The 19224-nt window shown below is 40.3% G+C and overlaps 1 protein-coding gene across 4 annotated transcripts in view; it reads right to left on the bottom strand.

Moving 5' to 3' along the window:
• Positions 1 to 19224, bottom strand: part of pdlim5b (PDZ and LIM domain 5b) — a 35423-nt gene that overhangs the window by 9061 nt on the left and 7138 nt on the right. For 3 of the 4 annotated variants that reach the window (XM_069172545.1, XM_069172538.1, XM_069172531.1), the window contains exons 3-5: positions 9005 to 9156; positions 1891 to 1924; positions 1084 to 1586 (exon numbers count right to left, since the gene is read on the bottom strand). In XM_069172545.1, coding sequence (XP_069028646.1) covers positions 1084 to 1586; positions 1891 to 1924; positions 9005 to 9156 — 689 coding nt within the window. Of the gene's footprint in view, positions 1 to 74; positions 98 to 1083; positions 1587 to 1890; positions 1925 to 9004; positions 9157 to 19224 lie in introns of all 4 variants that reach the window. The other variant, XM_069172551.1, reaches the window with a different exon arrangement.

Genomic DNA, 19224 nt, shown 5'->3' on the forward strand with positions numbered 1-19224 from the left:
TGTGAAGGCTATAATCACATTCCACATGGTTAGGAAGCTACTGCAGCAGCCATATTATCATTCACAGCACTAACTTGGTGTCTGTCTCTTCTTGCTCCTGTGGGCAAAGAAAGGGCAAAATGGAAAAGAGTTGAAGCCAAGAATAGAGCGAGTTGCAGAAAACAAGCAGAGTCCAAAACACCCTTCTGAGAGAATGTGCATAAAGAAAACCACAGAAAGCAGAAACACACAAACAAACACATGCTGCAACACATACACACTCTACCTCTGGCAGCTGGCAGCCCGAAGAAAGACAGAACAGATGAAATGTAGCTTCTACAAATCCATATGTTGGTTTAATACTGAGGTAAACTCATTGTGAATGTGCCAGTTATCGTCATGGTGTAAATAGTTCTGTTGTCTGGTATTCACTTTCTGATTCACTTTCTGACATCTTCTACAGGTTATCGGACCAAAAACAGGAAAAAAAGATTCTAAAATAGATTGTGAATGTTCCACTTTCAGTGCAATAAACTTTGTAAAGTTCTACAAAGAAGGTATAGAGAGATTTCACAGAGGACTCCAAACATCCACTCTGGTGACTTAAAGTCCATAAATCAGGTCTCTGTGACCCATTTCTTTCTGGTGACAGAAAAAAAAGAAAAGAATGAGTGGCAAAGCACTTAAACGTAGCTCAGTCTACTGTAACCCAAACCAGCGAGCCAAAGACCTGCTGAAGCAGCCCAATCCAGCCAAACTGCACTCTGTCCCTGGTCTCCAGAGGAGCGGAGCTGCCGGGAGTTTGGCCAATTAGAAACAAATGTGACACCAGCAGCAGTGACTCAGGCAGACTGTGTGATAAATCATTGTCAATTACAGAGACAGATCGTGACATCAGATCAGGAAGATCAGATTGGGATATAAAATTGTATTTAATGCATTTGTTCCGGTAGACGGCAAAGCAAAAATCTAATTTGCAGCCTCTGTTGACTTCTTCTGGGTCTGCTGGTTAAAGCACTCAGCACATATATCATGGTAAATTATATTTGGCACTTACAGTACATCTACATGATATGACAGCTGGGTTTGATGAATGGTACCTACCCATTGACATGCTCCGACAGTCCCTGGCTCTCCAAAAGACCTCGCCTCTGTCCCAAAGCCACCTCACAAGCATTGGCGTTGGAGTACAGGTTGATAGGTGTGTTATAGACGGAGGACTGTGGGACATTAGGATTGGAGGAGGGGGCTGTCACTCTGGCTGGAGAGGAGGAGTTAGATGAGGAGGAAGAGGCAGATGGGGAGGTGAAAGCAGAGCGCCCAGGGCTGGATCTGGGAACTGAATTGGCTGGAGCTGAATCTGGGGCAGCAAGGTTGGACCTGAGTGGAAATGGTGGCTGCGGTGGCTGAGAGGGGGCAGCTGGTGTGAAAGCAGATGACTCAGAGGGAATAGACGCGACTTTGGGAGCAGCCCCGCTGCCGTCGCCCCCGAACGGCCGAGCGGACTTGTTGTACGCGGGGCCGGACTGACTCACTGGCTTGCTGTATGTGCTGCTTGGGGCGGGGTGAGTGATTGGGACAGGCTTTATGATTTCTTGAGGTTCATCCTGGATGAAGGTGAAAACAAACAACATGCACAAACTGCAAATCCACAAGAAAAACACATGCATGTAAACAAGCGCTCTCAACAGCACAGCACAGCAATCACATCCAACTTAACTGCTATCAGACTGAAAGCTGAGCTTGTGCCATATACCTTTTAAAAGGTGCTGTATAATGTGGCCTCTCAGGTCAGCTGTACATGCCAAGACAATTTGTGTTCTCACATAATCTCAGAAGGGCAAAATGAGCATGCTCACTTTTAAATCAACCTGGATTATATGATAAACAAATGTAGTTTTTACTTCATACCTTGGGCACGCCGTCTTTCGGGGCAGCGGAGGGTCTGTGAAGACAGAGAGAGGATTTTAAAATCATTAGTCATACAACATCTTTCCAGCAGCTGTTCAATATTTTCCAATTAAATATATTTCTGGCTGGTTACGCTGACTGCTGAGAGGATTAAAGTTCAGTTTGTGGTCCAAGTGAGGGTTAGATTAGCTCCCAGACAATTACAGTATGATGGTGCATTTTTCTTGGTCTTATTTTCCCTGTGTGTCTGGTTTTAAAGGCCCTGCTCAGATCTGGTATCTGGATTAGAGAAGATTATGAAAGGAGACCTGTCGGGAGCGTAAATGCAGAAATGAATGGCCTCTCACCTGAACACAAATCTATTTAAACAATATCGTGCTATTACTGTAAATTGAATATAAGGGATTTTTATTTCCAAAGCTGACTGAACATTTATTCTATACTTTTGTCAGAGCTACAACGTTATGTATTAAACTTTATACAGGAACCTTAAACACTTCAAAAAGGGGACTATTCAAAGTGGAAGTGAATGATTGTGTAATAATAACACAACTAAAGTCCAACGTTCGAGCGCTGGGATTTACTTATATTGTGGATAGAATTAAATCGAAACAAATAGAAGTCTGGAGGGTAAGAAATGTTCAAAACGGTTTATTTGTAAAAAACAATAATTATATGCAATTTGTAAAGAAGTTGCTAAAATCAGCAGCATGTGTGTCCACGTACACACACGTGGTGTTGAAGTGTGGCACACGTCTGATTTACACGTATGACTAAAGCAGCTGAGTTTCAGCTCCTCTGGTCTGTCCCGTTCTTCTCTGACATCTCACAACAAAACTTTCATTTGTTTTTCTTGTTTTATTCTGAACATACTCGAGCACCGTTTTTTTTTTTTATTATTATTCAAATTTGTAAACGTCACAGCTATTGTTAGGATGTATTATGTGTTAATGCAAATCATAATCGCCCTCATTAACAGTGTGTCCTATATTTAGTCTGTAAAAGATGCAGACAGTGTGGCCCCATTCCTCAAAAGAGCAAATAGAAGAAGACCAGAAAAACAGAGTGAGTCAGCAGATCTGGTTCCGGCCCAGGAGCTCCGGTATGTCCCTCACCCTCTTCCCCCGCTGCCATATCAGGAAAACAGTCAACAACCTCACGTTTCCTCTCTGACTGAGCTGCAGCACAAACACTGAGGCCTGCACCAGCTTATTAAAGAGCCCCACCCTCAGACCACATGTTGACGTCATCTTTGCCCATACTTGCATTTACAGTTTTCCACTTAGCAGTTAATAAACAGTACGCTTATTTTCCAACCGACTATTCCAACGTATTATTGCACTTGCTTATGGAGAAACACCACGCGGTGCCAAGGAAAACAGTGAAAGGTCTAAAGATCAGACAGCACAGTCCGTTCCAAACAGAACTCGGTCTCTAATGAGGCGGGGTGTATCTGCTATCAGTGTCCCAGAGTAGGCCGGCTGGGCGGACTCCTTCTCTGTCGGCCTGTTTCCAGAGTAAACTGAACAAACACTTGGTCGGGTGGTCCCGTGAACATCTGCTCTGCTCAGCCCATCTGCTGTCCGGCTCCCTGCTGAGCAGGACCTACTTTTACTCTGCAGTGATAAAGACACAAACACAGGGTGACATCATGGGCCTGCAAGCATTATTATGATGTTTAGTGTCCAACTGTACATGGTGATGGATTTTGGTTTAACTGGATATCAGCTGGTCTGCAGATGTTGTGACAACTATCTTTTTAATTCTGTCTTCTGTTTAGGAACATCTCTTCCTTGTGCTTCATACACACTCTAAGGCAGGGTTATTTATGTTCCATATATTAACTACAATAACTAAAGGCCATATGGTCATGTAGAAAAGCACTAACTGAGCAGGATACATCTCTCGCAGCGAACACCTGAATACTCAAACTTGTACTGTATAAGGAATCATAATTTAGATTTGACTATATTTAAGAAATCACATTATTTTCCTTCAAAAACAGGTGAGGGTCATGGATGTATATATTTGTGTTAATATGGTACATCTGGGTTCATTCACACACACACACACACACACACACACACACACACACACACACACACACACCGAGGAGGTTCACAGGAGGAAGACGCTTCCTGAGGGCAGACTGCCGTTTTTCCACCGTTTCCGTGTCTCATTGAGGACCAAGACAAACATTCGGTATCTGACTGACTGCTGGAGAGATTTTCTCAACACACGCGTGTGTTACCAGTTTACAGACTCACACGGAACTATTTTTTTTACCACAGAGGAAAAACTGCTCCCATACTGTACGCTGTGACCTTTCATTTTTCCCTGCACTTGTTTCACACACAGTTTCAGGAGCAGAACACGGCGGGTTTTAGACCGGTTCTACAGAACCATTTTTACATGATCAGAGATCTCCTGTGTCTGTAGCGATCACAACTTAAAGATATTGGTAGATGCACAGGAGGATAAAGCTACGATTCACACATGCCATTAATATCATGCACAGGTTACATTATTCCAAAACCTTGTTGCACAAGGTCTGCCATCTTATTTTTAACTTGTGTGATAAATGTTGAAACACTGTGGGAGACCTGGCAAACACAGTTTGTTTCCTCAGATTTAAAACTGCATGAAAGGTTAAGCAAAAATATGGAGAGGAAAAATAAATCCACAAGAAAAGACAGAGGAAAGCAAAATAAAACTCCAACAGAAGGATGTTGAAGTCGTTGGTGTGGGGGGAAGCTTTTTCTACTACTTTTTTTGTTTTGTTTGTTTTTAAGTAGTCAGCTTATCCGGTCAGTGGCAAAATTCACAGCTTGCGCGTCTGGCACAATGCCTCCTGTCTCTTCATGCTGCTGCCTCATGTTGAACCCAGAATGAGCATCTCTGAAGAGGAAAACTACAAAAGCCAGTCGAGCGTACATGGACATTTCATTAGAAAGAGTCAGAGCAGAAGGTTAAAAAGGAAGGACAGATGCTCACAATGACAGAGACGTGCTATTACCAGTTAAAGCTTATCAGCATGTAGCTGGACAGCCTGCTGCTGCTGTCGGTTGCCTGGATACTTCACTAACATGTTTTTTGCTTGTGTCTGGTGAGGTCGTACACGTGTCAAGTAGAAATCCAGTGCACTTGTCCATATCAGCAGTCACATGCATTATATTGATAGAAGGCATTCATACCGTTCATTTCCATGAGCCTCTCTTTGAATAGCACAGCGCCTCACTGAGACCGATAACTCTGTGGTCACGTGCACTTTTCTTTGCCAGCAAATTGTAGAATAAAAAGTTAACTACAGTACCAAAAACAGATATTCAGATTTAATTACATTTAGTAATCGTAGTTGTATCAAGACCGGGTTGATGAAAAGAGCAAGTAAGGGACTTAAAGAGTTTTTCTTGAGGTTAAATCACTGCAGCCACAACAGAATAAACTGCCCTCTAGTTGATGTATCTTTAAAATGCGCATCCAAGAAACCCAATAAGCCCCCATCAGTTCTTACTTTTCTTCCGACCACCACACCACATCTGGCTGAGGCAGCTGGGAGTCAGTGGGGGCTCTGGGCTGCGTTGGATTGTCCTCTACTTCACCCTGTTCCATCCATAACATGAGACTTGTTGGGTGTACATGTATATGAACATGTCTTCAGAGGGACTCCAGAGCAGCTGACTAGAATTAAGATGAAAATCCTCTCCAGGATACAGTGCAGGTCGAGCAGTGTCTGAATGTGCAACAGTCACATAGAGAAACAAGCAGCCGTTTTAGCATCAGATTCAAAGTTGCAAAAAGGAAAGTAATCAGAAGAAGGATAGTTGTGAGAAGAGGATATATTCAGTCTGGAAGTGTAATATGATGACGTGTCATTTCCCACCGTTCATCTAGAAACTCCTTCAGAGTTTGTAAAAATCCCAAAACATTGATCTGTTCTGTATTACAGCGCACAGATTAATGTATCACAGATGAATACACACTCAGCACTTTCCAAAGCTTCACACCGTCCTATTCCTGCAGAAACAGCCCGTACACACAAAGTGGGATGCTGTTGCAGCGGACATGGATTCACGTGTAAAACAGATCATAGGACTGGTGTGTTGATCTGAATCATCTTGGAGGTTTTGGAACCAGGTGCACTGAGCCACAACTTCCATGGGACGGTGTCTCATTGCGCTGCGTTGCATATTTCAATGACAGTAAATAAACATCAATTATCATAGTTTCCTGAAGCTAATTACCACAGCCGCCTGGTGACTGTTAGCTGCTCAGCAACAAGATTTCCATGACATTAGAAAAAAGAATTCACAGTTCACTGAGGAGAAAACTGCTGGTCACATCAGCAGCATGTTCACATCAACGAATGGAAGCTCGCGACCCTTCAGACACGTTCACGTTAGCCGGCGCTGTCCTGTGTAAAGATCCACCACACAAACAGCCAGACTCAACAAGAAGACTAATAATGACATAATTACTGTGATCTCCTTACAAATACGAAATTCAATTAAAGACTCTTATGACGATAATCGACAATCAGAATGTTTTGACATCTTTTCCCGAGACAACAATCCTGGGAAGGAAAATGTGTTTTCTGTCTCTGTTACAAATCATCCAGCAGCTCTGCATCATCCGGACTCATCCAGCAGTTCGTTGTGATTTACTGTGAAACAACAGGAGGAGGAGCGAACTTCCGAAGCCAATTTCCTCTCTCATGAAAACATGTTTACCGTCACCTAGTAACAGGAAAAATAACTGAAATATATTGGCATGAGTGCACATTAAACAGGAAGACGGTGTGGGTGGTACCTAAATGTTTTTATCTGGACACTTTTCACACACACTTTTATTTTTTTCAATAAAATCTATTGAATAAATGATTTGTGACGGTGTGTAGCCAGTTAAATGTTATGCCCAACAGTGTTTGTTTTAGATGTGTTTAAAAATGAATGTTAATGTATGAGTTTACATAAAGAATACTGGACTCTTCCACATGTAGAAAAATCAGCACATACAGCAGGAAGCTGGTGTGGTTTAAGCTGATACACATCAAGCACTGTTTAAATGACATCCCATAATAGTTGGGCTGTTGAAGTATCTTTTTAAGGAACTGCTTGAATGTGAAGTTTGACAAAGTGACATAATGGGACAAAATTGTCATCACATTAATCATTTCATAGCAGTGTTATTATGACCCGACAGTCTTATCGGTGATCATCAAAACCATAAATCAAGTCTGAGGACGTGGATGGAAGAAGACGGGTTTCTTTCATGGTTGTACTTCTAGGACTGTATTTTATACAGAGTTTGGGGTATTTTAGAAAACAATAGCATAAAAATCATATTCTTTATCAATCTTTGCATTCATGGAGGTCAAATAGTTTGAAAAGCCGTGTTTCTTTCAATTAATTTAAATCAGATTTTTACCTCCAAGTACAACTTTATTTCAATATAAAATAAAAGCCCAGAGCATTATAGATTGTGTTTAGTGTTTCTGATGCTCACTAAATATACAACACAAATATTCTACAACCAGTCTCTTAAACTGGCAGAAAAAGCAAAACAAAGTCTGATCATGTGTCATTTCTAACAAGAGGATCTGGGTTGTTTAGTGGTGATTTGAGTTGTAGTTTGCATGTACTCTGGATGTTTGATGTTTCATTGTGCATCCATTATCCACACTAGATTACACACAGCTGTGGGACGGCGCTATTTTCAGACCGTTTTCCCACGATTAAAGCGTAGAGGCTCCTTTCTCCTCTGAAGTGGTGATGGAATGACAGGACAAGCCAGCCAGGCTCCGAGTGCTTCTGTCAACATGTTTTACAGCTTGGAAAGTGTGCGTGCTTTGCCTCCATTTGTTTGTGTATGACACTAAAGCTGCTCTTCACTGGCTTCAAATATGGCTGCCTGTTTGACTGAAAACAAATCAATCATTTTTACTGTTGCTTGTCTGGACACTCTTGTTAAAACCGCTACAGGTTCTTCTGCTTTTATTTTGAAAGGGGTGGATGTGGCCATTTTCCCAACTGAAACTTTCTTTGGTGGACAATATAATGACAACTGCAGTTAGATCTGCTTCCTTTTCTTTGATGCATGTATTCTAGAACAGAGGGCTTTAAAGAGCTGTCATTCAAAGTAACCTCAGAATATAATACGTTAGCCTAATGGCACGAGCAGAGAAGCAGGAGGGCTTCAGCAGGATCAGATACAAATCTGAATGTCTTCTGCAGATTCGGTGCCATTCATGAAACCAGCCAGGAACAACATGTGTTGACTATTAGTGAAAATATTCACTGTAATAATCCAGAATACTTTGATAAATGCCTCATTTCTTTCCAGTGTGGTGTATTGCATTAACATGCAATGCAGTGACTGTAAAATGAGGTATTTAAGTTTATATTTATACACGATCCTGCTGGAGATCCAACGGCAGTATTTCCATCTCAAACCCACAATTTAAGTGCACTAAATTTGTGCCAAATTTATCTAGTGTGATGCTGCACTCTAAACTGTGCTCCATCCTAAATTCATCTTTTCCCAGCGAACATGTATCACTGACTCCAAATACGATATCGTGCAAAACCACCTGTTCACTGTAATAATCATGCAGATGACGAGATACATAAATCAACGCTACTGTGCAAGTAACAACAAGCTTAATCTGCTCTTTTTTAACATTTTCAAACTCCTGACAGGACCTCAGGGGCATCAGCTCTGGCAAAAACCTGAACTGTTTTAAATTAGCAAAACAAGAGTTCATCTGTTTCAAATCATGGAAAGGCTAATTGAATGCAGCTCAAATACAACCAGCATGGCAATCAAGCTGCCTGCTGCTGCTTAAAGGATGCCTCGTCTATAAAAGGTACCTTCAAAAACATACTTTATCTCTCGGCTTCTTTAAACAGGGTTTAATACACACAAGTAAGAAAAAGTATGCAAACATGATACCCTCACAGTTCTTCTACAGCAGCCTTAAATGACCCATGAAAATATGTGAGGAGGTAAACAAAACAAAAATAGACAGTGCATTACAAGAACCAGGTGTTCCACTGACATCCGTAGAGTGCAGCATGTAGTGCAAAGTGTGTGTGTGCATGCGTAAACCTGTTACCTCTGCAGAGTGAGGCTGAGATGGTCAGTGCAGACCTTGATCTTGTTCTGGGCCTCGAGGTGATTCATGCTGTCTGTAGAAATGCCATTAATGGACAAGATGACGTCTCCAATGCTCATCTTGGCTTTGGCTGCCTTTCCTCCATCAGTCAGCTGCAACGACACGTAGAAATAATTAAGAGAAGTACGCTCACGTCTGCAAATTTGCAGCAAACACAGCATTTATTTACACCAACTCTGTCTGCTGGTAGATGAAAACCCTTTTTTGATCGCAACGTTCATGAATACCAATAGAGACATAGTCGGGTTTTTTTTTTTCATATATATATATTTGCATTTGAAAAGGTTTTGAATCATTCCAGAGTTAAACATTAAAAAAGGCACTTGACTAACAAATGTTCTGTTTGAATCTCCTCGCCACTTCCTGTCTTACGTAACCATCATCAGATAAGATAGGCATCTTATCCTCCTCACAACATTCACAGCACAAGACTCTGAAGGCCACCACAACAATGTGCTCATAAAAAAGCCAAAACATTCCCACAATGATGACTCGCACAACCAAATGACAACCGACCACAAATCAAAACCAGTTTTGAAAAAAACTATATCATGAAAACGTTTGGCTGCTGTGTGAAGGACAGACTTGTCTTCAAAGCACTCCAGGCTCTTCTCTGCGCTTTGCTTCATCTGTTATTGTGGTGCTGAAAGGTGCTGGTGCAGCACAGATCGTGTGCTCTGGACCGGAGACGAGTTCCCTTTCATGTCTTTGGGTCCCGTCCGAGCCGCCCAGACAGAACTTTTTGTCCAATCACACAAAACAAACGTTTCTTCACATTCAAAGCCTCTGAGGACTGAGGACTGAGGACATGCTGTGTGAAACAGGTATGCGTCTCAAACTCTACATATCCATCATAATAAAAATGAAACCTGTAACATGTAGAAAGAGTAAAGGGTCCTTTCAAAAGCAAATCAAAAGTACAATACGTTTTCAAGTTCTACAACCGTCTGTCTACTAGGAAGAAGCTTCGGGAGGTTCATCAGGTCTTCTATCCATTTCCACCATGCTGAGACTTGCACTTCACACACAGGAAGTAGTGTTGCGTAATAAAACCATGACGATGTGATGACTCTCTCAGGTGTGGTGACGGACCAGTGCTTATACAAGGCTGTGCACATCTCATCAATCACTCAGCACTCTTCACACACTCAAAACCTGTACAGCCCAAACATAAAAAGGACTCTACGTTCTCATTATCTTGTTCTGGCTTTATTATGATCATAACTTTGCGTCATCTCCCAAGAGACTGAAAGATCAGCACTCAAAAGTGGCAGAGCAGATGAATGAAGAGGGCATGAAGTTATGTAAAAGTGTTGAATATGAAACGGAGATTTAGATGTCAGAGCAGAACCTAAAAAGTGTCAGACTCGTACATGAAAGACATTTATATGAACTAATAAAATGGTATCTTTAGTCACGCAAACTAACATGAGGTTATATATATAAATCAGCCCTGTTTTTAGACCGATAAACTCCCTCACTCCCTCTTCCGGCTGAAGAATGGATTTAGGTTCGGCAACAAGAGCAGCCAAATGAACTTAAAGAATGTGCCATTGTGTTCACCGCCATAATAACAACTAGAGGAAAAGAGTGGGATGAAGGGAGAGAAAGAATGAGGAAGTGGCAGCGACCGACACATTTTTCTGGAGACTTGCTGGTGTCATTTACCAGCAGCAGGAAGTGCAGAATGCAGACGGAGACCGACGTATGCATACCAACATCTAGGAAACCTACAGCGCAGTCACATGCTGAGTACCATTCACAAAAGGAAGGAGACTCACTACACAGGCATGAACATGGATTCAATCAATACCCGGCACTCAGACGCACCCGCCAGCATTTACAGAGTCATTGACTTTCAATAAAGCAACTCATTTCTCTTCAATGAATCCAGAGAGTCTCCAGAAATCATCTGGCCTGCTTCTCTCTTCTACACAGCTTCAGGTCAACGGCAGAGAAAGGATGTCTCCATCTCTGAGTGAGGACAAGAGACTGGACCAGAGATCTGAAGTTCTCCTTGTAGGGATGTGATGAAATACAATACATAGCTCTATATATGGTGACGCCTCAAACATTTAGGATTTCAGGAAGAGAAGAGAGGAAGGCTCTGCTAACATTCTCCTAAAAATGTGTGTTTTTATATGTGGTTAACAATATTTAATGCTTCAGCACAGAGAGCACTTTATAAAGCTCCACTTCTTTCACTTAAACACAGCCTTTCTCATGTGGATACAAAACAAATAGATGGCACAGTAAGAATCCCCGGCATGCGCAGTCTATAAATATAAATCAAGAGGGGTCTGAGACACTCGTGACGGAGAGCAGATTAGTAATGGACAGGAACTTTGGCTGTGCTGTAGAAGACAGAGACAGAGCAGCCATGTGTTCTACCAAATCCTATTAGACACATCATATCATGAAATCTGTGTTACTATTTAAAAACGTTGCTCAGTCAAAGAGAAAAATGTTGTCCAAGAGTGTTTCATCCAGAATAATTGAAGTCAGAAAAAGAGGGCTTTGTGCTCATTTAGAGAAAGATGCTTTCCAAATGCATGAGGTATCTTTCCAACTGTGTTTACTGGATGCTGTGCAGCAGTGGTCCTCTCCACACTGCTGATTTTGCTGCTGTGGAGTTCCTGATAATGACGGGTTGTTCCACACAAGTGCACATGTAGTTGTGTGGTCCCACAAATGCAGCTTGAATGCAGCATGTTGCACAATACCTGGCGGATCTGAGGGATTACGGCAAATCCGACGGCATACTGGAGATTATGACATTACTAGCTAAAAGGTTCCCTCATTTATTTCTAGTGCAAATGATGTGGAAGAAGTCCATCTTTGTCTACATGTAACGACAGGCATGTTGTACCAAACTATTAAAACAAAAGTGGAAAGGAAGCTTAGAAAAAGTAACAGTTCGTTGCTTCCATATGTCTTCAATTCATTTATTATACAGCATAACCAAAAACAGCAAAAAAAATATGATTCATAAAGACTGTCCAGATTTAGATGTTTACACATAAATCAATTTATACTTAATATGGCAATAAAATAATAAAGACAAAAAAGGATTTATAACAGAGATTCTATTTAAAAAGAACGCAGCTTTTTAAACAGAAACTACGTCTTTTTCAACGTGGACTCTGTTTAGGGACCCTAAACAGAGTCCACGTTGAATTGATGTCCTTTCCACAATGTTATTAGATGATTATATTAAGAATCTGAGCCTGCTAGTGGAGAAAAACAAGCACTTTTATTGGATGTTCACCGTTGGCCCGAACCATTAGATTGCAGCCTGTTTTGCGGGTGCCGGCTGAAGCGCTCTCGCTAAATACAGGTTCAGTTTCAAAAACCTTTGTCCTCATTTGTTACTTCGACCAGAAATGACAGGAAAATATGGTCCAGGTTGAAAAAAATACCAAAGATTCCCTTTGAGTGGCTGATTCAGCTCCATTTATAACACCTACTGTCTCTCCACTGAGGCGGGCGGCGGCCAAAACGCAGAATAAAGTCTTAGCTGAACATATCAATGCTGTATTTTTAAACCACTGATTTATAGTTCCCCTGTTACATTACATATTTTACATTACAGCTGACACCCTTTTACAGAGAAGATGTCATTACTTCCAGCAATACATCGAATAAAGTGAATGCATTCAACGTTTGCTTCAGCTCTGTGGGGAAGCTCTTCATCTTCCTCGCTGGTCAGAGTGTCACTTCCTGCCTTCATGGAGTTCAGCACAAAGGAAGACGGTTGTGGTCATTTCACATCTGAGAGGTTATGTTACAGGAAGCGTCTTGTGGCGAGAGCTGGAAGGTCTGAGAGAAGTGTGTCATGTCTTTAGGATGGAGTAAGACAGAGGACCTTATATGGAAAAGACCTGGGCCTAACCTTACACCGTCACAAACACTCCTTCCATGTAATTATTAACTTGCTGACAAACTTCCCACTTACTCATAACAGTGAGTTTTACGACACCATTGTTTTTTATCTAATGAGTTCAATGTGTCTAAAGACCTGATTCATAACTTCAAAATGTCATTATTATGAAGCTCATAACACGTAGATCCTGCATGTATTTAATCTGTAAAGCTCATGAAAGAAGACAGGAATTATAATATTTTATATATTATAATCTGACAAGACAGCATTACATTATTGTGCAGCAACCTGCCAGGTGGGTTGAGGAAAATAAAATATCAGTAAAACATAGATTCTTGATATGTCAATAGTGTATCAATACACAGAGCTAAGTATTTATATTTCATTATATAAATAAATACATTTGTCAGCAACATGGCAGGTTTTTGAGTGTTTGTCAATCCCATTTTGCTGCCTGACTAAAGTGAGACGAACAGACTGAACACTGTATTTTATCTTTTTTTATAAAAAAAGATGTTGGAAAAGTACTGTGAAGACTTTAAGTACCGTGTTCATATGGTATTGTGGTTTAAGTACTATGCTCATATGGTATTGTGGTTTAAGTACTGTGTCCATATGGTATTGTGGTTTAAGTACTATGTTCATATGGTATTGTGGTTTAAGTACTATGTTCATATGGTATTGTGGTTTAAGTACTGTGTCCATATGGTATTGTGGTTTAAGTACTATGTTCATATGGTATTGTGGTTTAAGTACTGTGTCCATATGGTATTGTGGTTTAAGTACTATGTTCATATGGTATTGTGGTTTAAGTACTATGTCCATATGGTATTGTGGTTTAAGTACTATGTTCATATGGTATTGTGGTTTAAGTACTGTGTCCATATGGTATTGTGGTTTAAGTACTATGTTCATATGGTATTGTGGTTTAAGTACTGTGTCCATATGGTATTGTGGTTTAAGTACTATGTTCATATGGTATTGTGGTTTAAGTACTATGCTCATATGGTATTGTGGTTTAAGTACTGTGTCCATATGGTATTGTGGTTTAAGTACTATGTTCATATGGTATTGTGGTTTAAGTACTATGTTCATATGGTATTGTGGTTTAAGTACTGTGTCCATATGGTATTGTGGTTTAAGTACTATGTTCATATGGTATTGTGGTTTAAGTACTATGTTCATATGGTATTGTGGTTTAAGTACTATGTTCATATGGTATTGTGGTTTAAGTACTGTGTCCATATGGTATTGTGGTTTAAGTACTATGTTCATATGGTATTGTGGTTTAAGTACTGTGTCCATATGGTATTGTGGTTTAAGTACTATGTTCATATGGTATTGTGGTTTAAGTACTGTGTCCATATGGTATTGTGGTTTAAGTACTATGTTCATATGGTATTGTGGTTTAAGTACTGTGTCCATATGGTATTGTGGTTTAAGTACTGTGTCCATATGGTATTGTGGTTTAAGTACTATGTTCATATGGTATTGTGGTTTAAGTACTGTGTCCATATGGTATTGTGGTTTAAGTACTATGTTCATATGGTATTGTGGTTTAAGTACTATGTCCATATGGTATTGTGGCTTAAGTACTATGTTCATATGGTGTTGTGGTATTCTGGTGATTCCTGCCCGACCTGGTGAACAAGCACAAGCCGTCAACTACAGTTATTTGTCAAGAACCTAAAGTCTTCTATTTTAAGCTTGCTGAAACACTAAGGGGGAGGAGAGATTAGAGAACACTTTAATGGGAGAGCAGCAGACAGCAGTTGGGAGGGCACCAAATACTAAGTACACTTCTCCTCCAAGCCAAACATCCCAATTAAGGGCACTTGAGCAGAGGCAGACAAACGGTTGTCATGGTTTGACCCCAGTCTGTTACTACATCAATCTGGGCTGCTAGAAAACACGAGATGCCGGGCAGACCTACAAGGAGCTCTTAGTCAAATCGCCATGACAACGCAAACAAAACACACAAAACAATACCAACCCCGAACTGAATACTGAATGCTCTTTAGTCAGGTCAGAAACAAACCGGGCTGACGAGCGCTGGCGAGCCAGATGATATAAAAAGCTTTTTAGACACAGTGGGACTCGAGCCAAGTCCCACTGCTGGTTTCTACCTCCATCCGGGATTCATGCGACTCTCCCACATTTACACCGGGCCTTATCAGACCTTCTATTCAGCCAAGTGACATGAGAGTAGTTTAGTTTAACCGACTGCCTGGATTGCAGCATGTTCTTCTGCCTGACTGATAGAAATGTCTTTGTACACTTTCCAACAGCAGAGTCATGAAAACAATGATCCGTTCAAAAGGTACAACTTCCAAAGGCAGCGAAATACCAACAGATTTCACTGCCATGAGAGACAATGAGAAACCATGTTAAATGGATGACATTTATACAGCGCTTTAATCTTTACAGATGTGAAAAGACTTTACAATCCTTTAAACAAGGAGTGTAAAGGCTTGTTATCGCTGTTGACTGTCACACAGTGTAATGTAACTGTGGGTTGAAATCCAAGCTGCAACCATGAGAACGTGTCGTATCCCGCGGCCCAGCGCGCCGATTTATTACGTGGAGCAAGTCAAATCAAAGAAAAAGCGCATTTTTCCTTAAAACGTATCACATCCAAAAACGAGTGAGTGATCTAAATCAAAATCCAGTGACAGTTATTCTTTATAGCTCTGCCACATGGCATTAAGGAGACTGGAAGCAGATGCTCTCGATACAACTCAAGACAGACACCAGGGAGATCAAACTGGGATCAAACACATACTGCAGATAACAGTCTCCACAAAACCCACATGTAACCTGAACACATCTCCAGGACCTGCACAGATTATTACAAAAACAAGGCAGCCTGGAAAGTGTAAATTATTGGATATTTATGAAGTTGAGAAATACTGGATAGATCTAACTGGTTTCTATTACATTTAAGTTTCCATGTAAAAACTCTCAAGAGTTTTTAATACGAGAGAGATTAAAAAACACACAAACTGTTTGGCAGCTATGCAGCACAGACCACAAGCTATCTGTCTCAACAGTTTCCCTGAATGCCAGGGGACTTTTTTACAGCTTGCTTTTATTTTTCCTGGACTTAAGCTGAACCAGAAGTTATAGCTTCACGGCAGATGGCTAGAATATTCGTTATCCGAGGAGCCTAACAAGATATGAGCCCCTCTGTGTATTAATTGTATATCGATGACAAATGTAAACGGGTAGATTGTGTCCTTGCACTTCAATAACAGCTTTCATGCAATGGAGTAATAGTTGATATTTAACACTGGCCATTTTCCCTCTAATGAAACTACCAAACTATGCAGCCAATGCCGTCATCCAATGATGCAAGCGTCACCTTGTAAATATTGTATGACACGTCAGAAAAACTACAATATATTTTCAAGGTGTTCAATGACATCTAAGTGTTTCCTTACATAATACATAATAATACATTCCATTAAATAACGCACACTTTTTAAATGTTTAAAGTCTGCAGAAAGGAAATTAAACTGCAGTTTGTGTCAGCTGTTCAAGAGTGTTTAAACTGGTTTAGAAATTTTTTTTTGTGACATGTTCAAAGTGAGATCAAAGAGCATCATAAAGATCGTTGGGAACCAACTCAAATTCTAAATATTTGCAAAAAGAACACCAGTTGTCTCGGTGTCTCACTGGAAACTCAGTAAGCTTGAATCAGGTTTTGAGCCAATTACCTCATATTTTCTTGTATTACGTCACTTCACAAATTCAAAAAAGAATTGGTGAAAAAAAACCAACATCTGAGGCTAAGCAGCCTGAAATGAGCTCCAACTGACCTACAGCAACCACAATGATACACAGCAGAAATATGCTCATACAGTTGGAGACTTTCATAGTAATCTCTCAAAATAATATCATTTCAAGTGTGTTTTTCAAACGTGGAAGCCATGAAGGAAGTGGAACAACCACAGACGACGAGGACGGAACGAGTCTGGAGAAACAGAAACCGAGACACCCGCACAAATAATGTAAATAATGGAGCTCCTCCTCAGTAAACGATCCATCTCCTATTGGCTGGTTCCACATTTAACAATCAGCTGCATTGTTAACAGTTAAATCTGAAAGGAAAAATGTACGTCGAATAAACAAAATCATTTGCTCGCTCACGACCTTAATTCTTTTTTTTCTTTTACAGAAGATTTAATGAACACAAACGCACCTATAGTTTATAATATGGTGAATTAATATTCAACAACCATGACATAAATTATCAATTGAGAGAATTTACTCTTTTAGGTTGGTGTTTATTTGGACAATGTGTTGTGTGTAAAGACTTTTGATGTTTTGGGAATATTTACTGAATAGTGCTATTCATACTGTGACACCCTACACACTACTTATGAGTTATGAGTTATGGTATGCACTCTACCTCATACTTTAACTTGGTGTTATTACAGCAATCAAAAGCAAAAGTAATCTCAAAAAGGCATCAGGATTACAGGCTGCGATGTCTTTCCAGTAACCAGCTTTATATTCTGTGCAGTTACAAATGGTACACATATGTAAAGTTATTACATCATTATTCCATGGCAAAATAAATATAAGCTTTAATGTGATATCAACACATGTATATTCTTTACTGCAAACTGAGTCCATTTAACATTGTGGGTTTCCAATGAACCTTAAAACAGGCCTGAGGTCTGCAGCGTTCTCTCCTCACTCATCTAATGAAGGAACTGAAGTAAAACAGTAAAACTGTTGGCAGATGTTTCAACACATCAACAGTCTACTAACGTACTCTTTCCTGTGTGATTTAGATTACAGTCATCATTACAGATTATTTAGATGGAGAACTGATTGCTCCGACTATCAAGTTTAATAAAAATGCATGTTATAAATATGGATGTAATCTTTCCAGCTTTGCTATAACAGTCTGCACACCTCCAGCTTCAGTGATATCGGCTCTGCCTTTTGTGACTTCAGGATTACAACTCAGAGAAACAGACAAAAGAGTTGGGCTTATTCCTGGCGGCTGGACAATAACAAGAAATGTGAGCCGTTTACTGGTCATGTGCTGACGGAGACAGAAATATGTCCCAGGAATGACACCAACCAACAATGTGACGGAATGAAAATCCGTGAGAGTCGCGTTGCCTGCTCGGCGGCAGGACGGCACGCTCGGCACCACAAATGACTCAACAAAGGACTGCCGGTGGACACGGAGGTATTCAAAACATTGCATGGAGAAGCTTCCCGCCACCAGATCCCACAAAAACAGACGACCACATGACGAGCACTTCTGATCTTCCCACACAAACATTTTCAAGGCTTTCTGGAAATGTTCCCCAACTCTGAAATATGACATGGCACATCCCTACAAATATCAGAGCACTTTTACTGAAGAGTTTTACTGAATATGGTTCAATACGATGCGTATTAAACCATATTGTATCAACTGAAACATCACATGAACAAAACTAAAACTACAAACTGAAATTGATGTCAGTACTCTTGAATATGTAGCTCCTTAGAAAGTTCAACTGTATCAGATGTTGACGTCAGTAAACTATTATTGACTTTCTGTTATGCATTGAAGGTTTATTGAGATTTACAATATATACAAAATGTTCATATCGTGATGTTTATAGAGCATTTTTGGGCATATGATGGTATCTATAGCTACGTAGAAATAGTTGATATAGAAGGAACATATGTACACATTGTTTTTTTTACTTTAAGAGATTGAGGTTTTCCTGTTACAACACTATAGGTCACTATGTTTTTTAAAGTTATTAAATTGGAGCTGTATTTTTCTCAACAAAGTAGAATACATGCACATTTGTTTGTTTTTATTGTTTGTTGAAACTATTAAAAATAAATGCAAACTTCCTGGAGAACATATGAAGGTCCTTCTATATATCACTGGAGAGGTGCTTCAATCATGAGCTGTTTTTAAGACATGATGACAGGCAGCTTACTGACAACATCATGTCCTGCATGCCACTATTATCATAGCAGCAAGACATAAAAATAGTGCTGGGAGCTATGCTGGCCTTTTAATTCTCTTTACAGTGACTAACACAGATGTTCATATTTCCAAATAAGAAAAGTTATTTCTCTCAACACATGAAGTTGAAATCCTGCAACTGATCCTGTAACTGATCCTGCCAGGAACAAATAAACACAGCGAGTGACCTTGGTCATTACAATGAGATTACAGTTTCATAACAGGAAGTCGTGGGAACAGAATGATACTGCTCCTTCGACAAGCTGCCTCCTTTAATACTGTTTGACA

Source organism: Embiotoca jacksoni, unplaced genomic scaffold, assembly GCF_022577435.1.
Source record: "Embiotoca jacksoni isolate LCO1_2020_lvr unplaced genomic scaffold, fEmbJac1.0.p SCAF_10, whole genome shotgun sequence".
NCBI classification, from domain to species: domain Eukaryota; kingdom Metazoa; phylum Chordata; class Actinopteri; family Embiotocidae; genus Embiotoca; species Embiotoca jacksoni.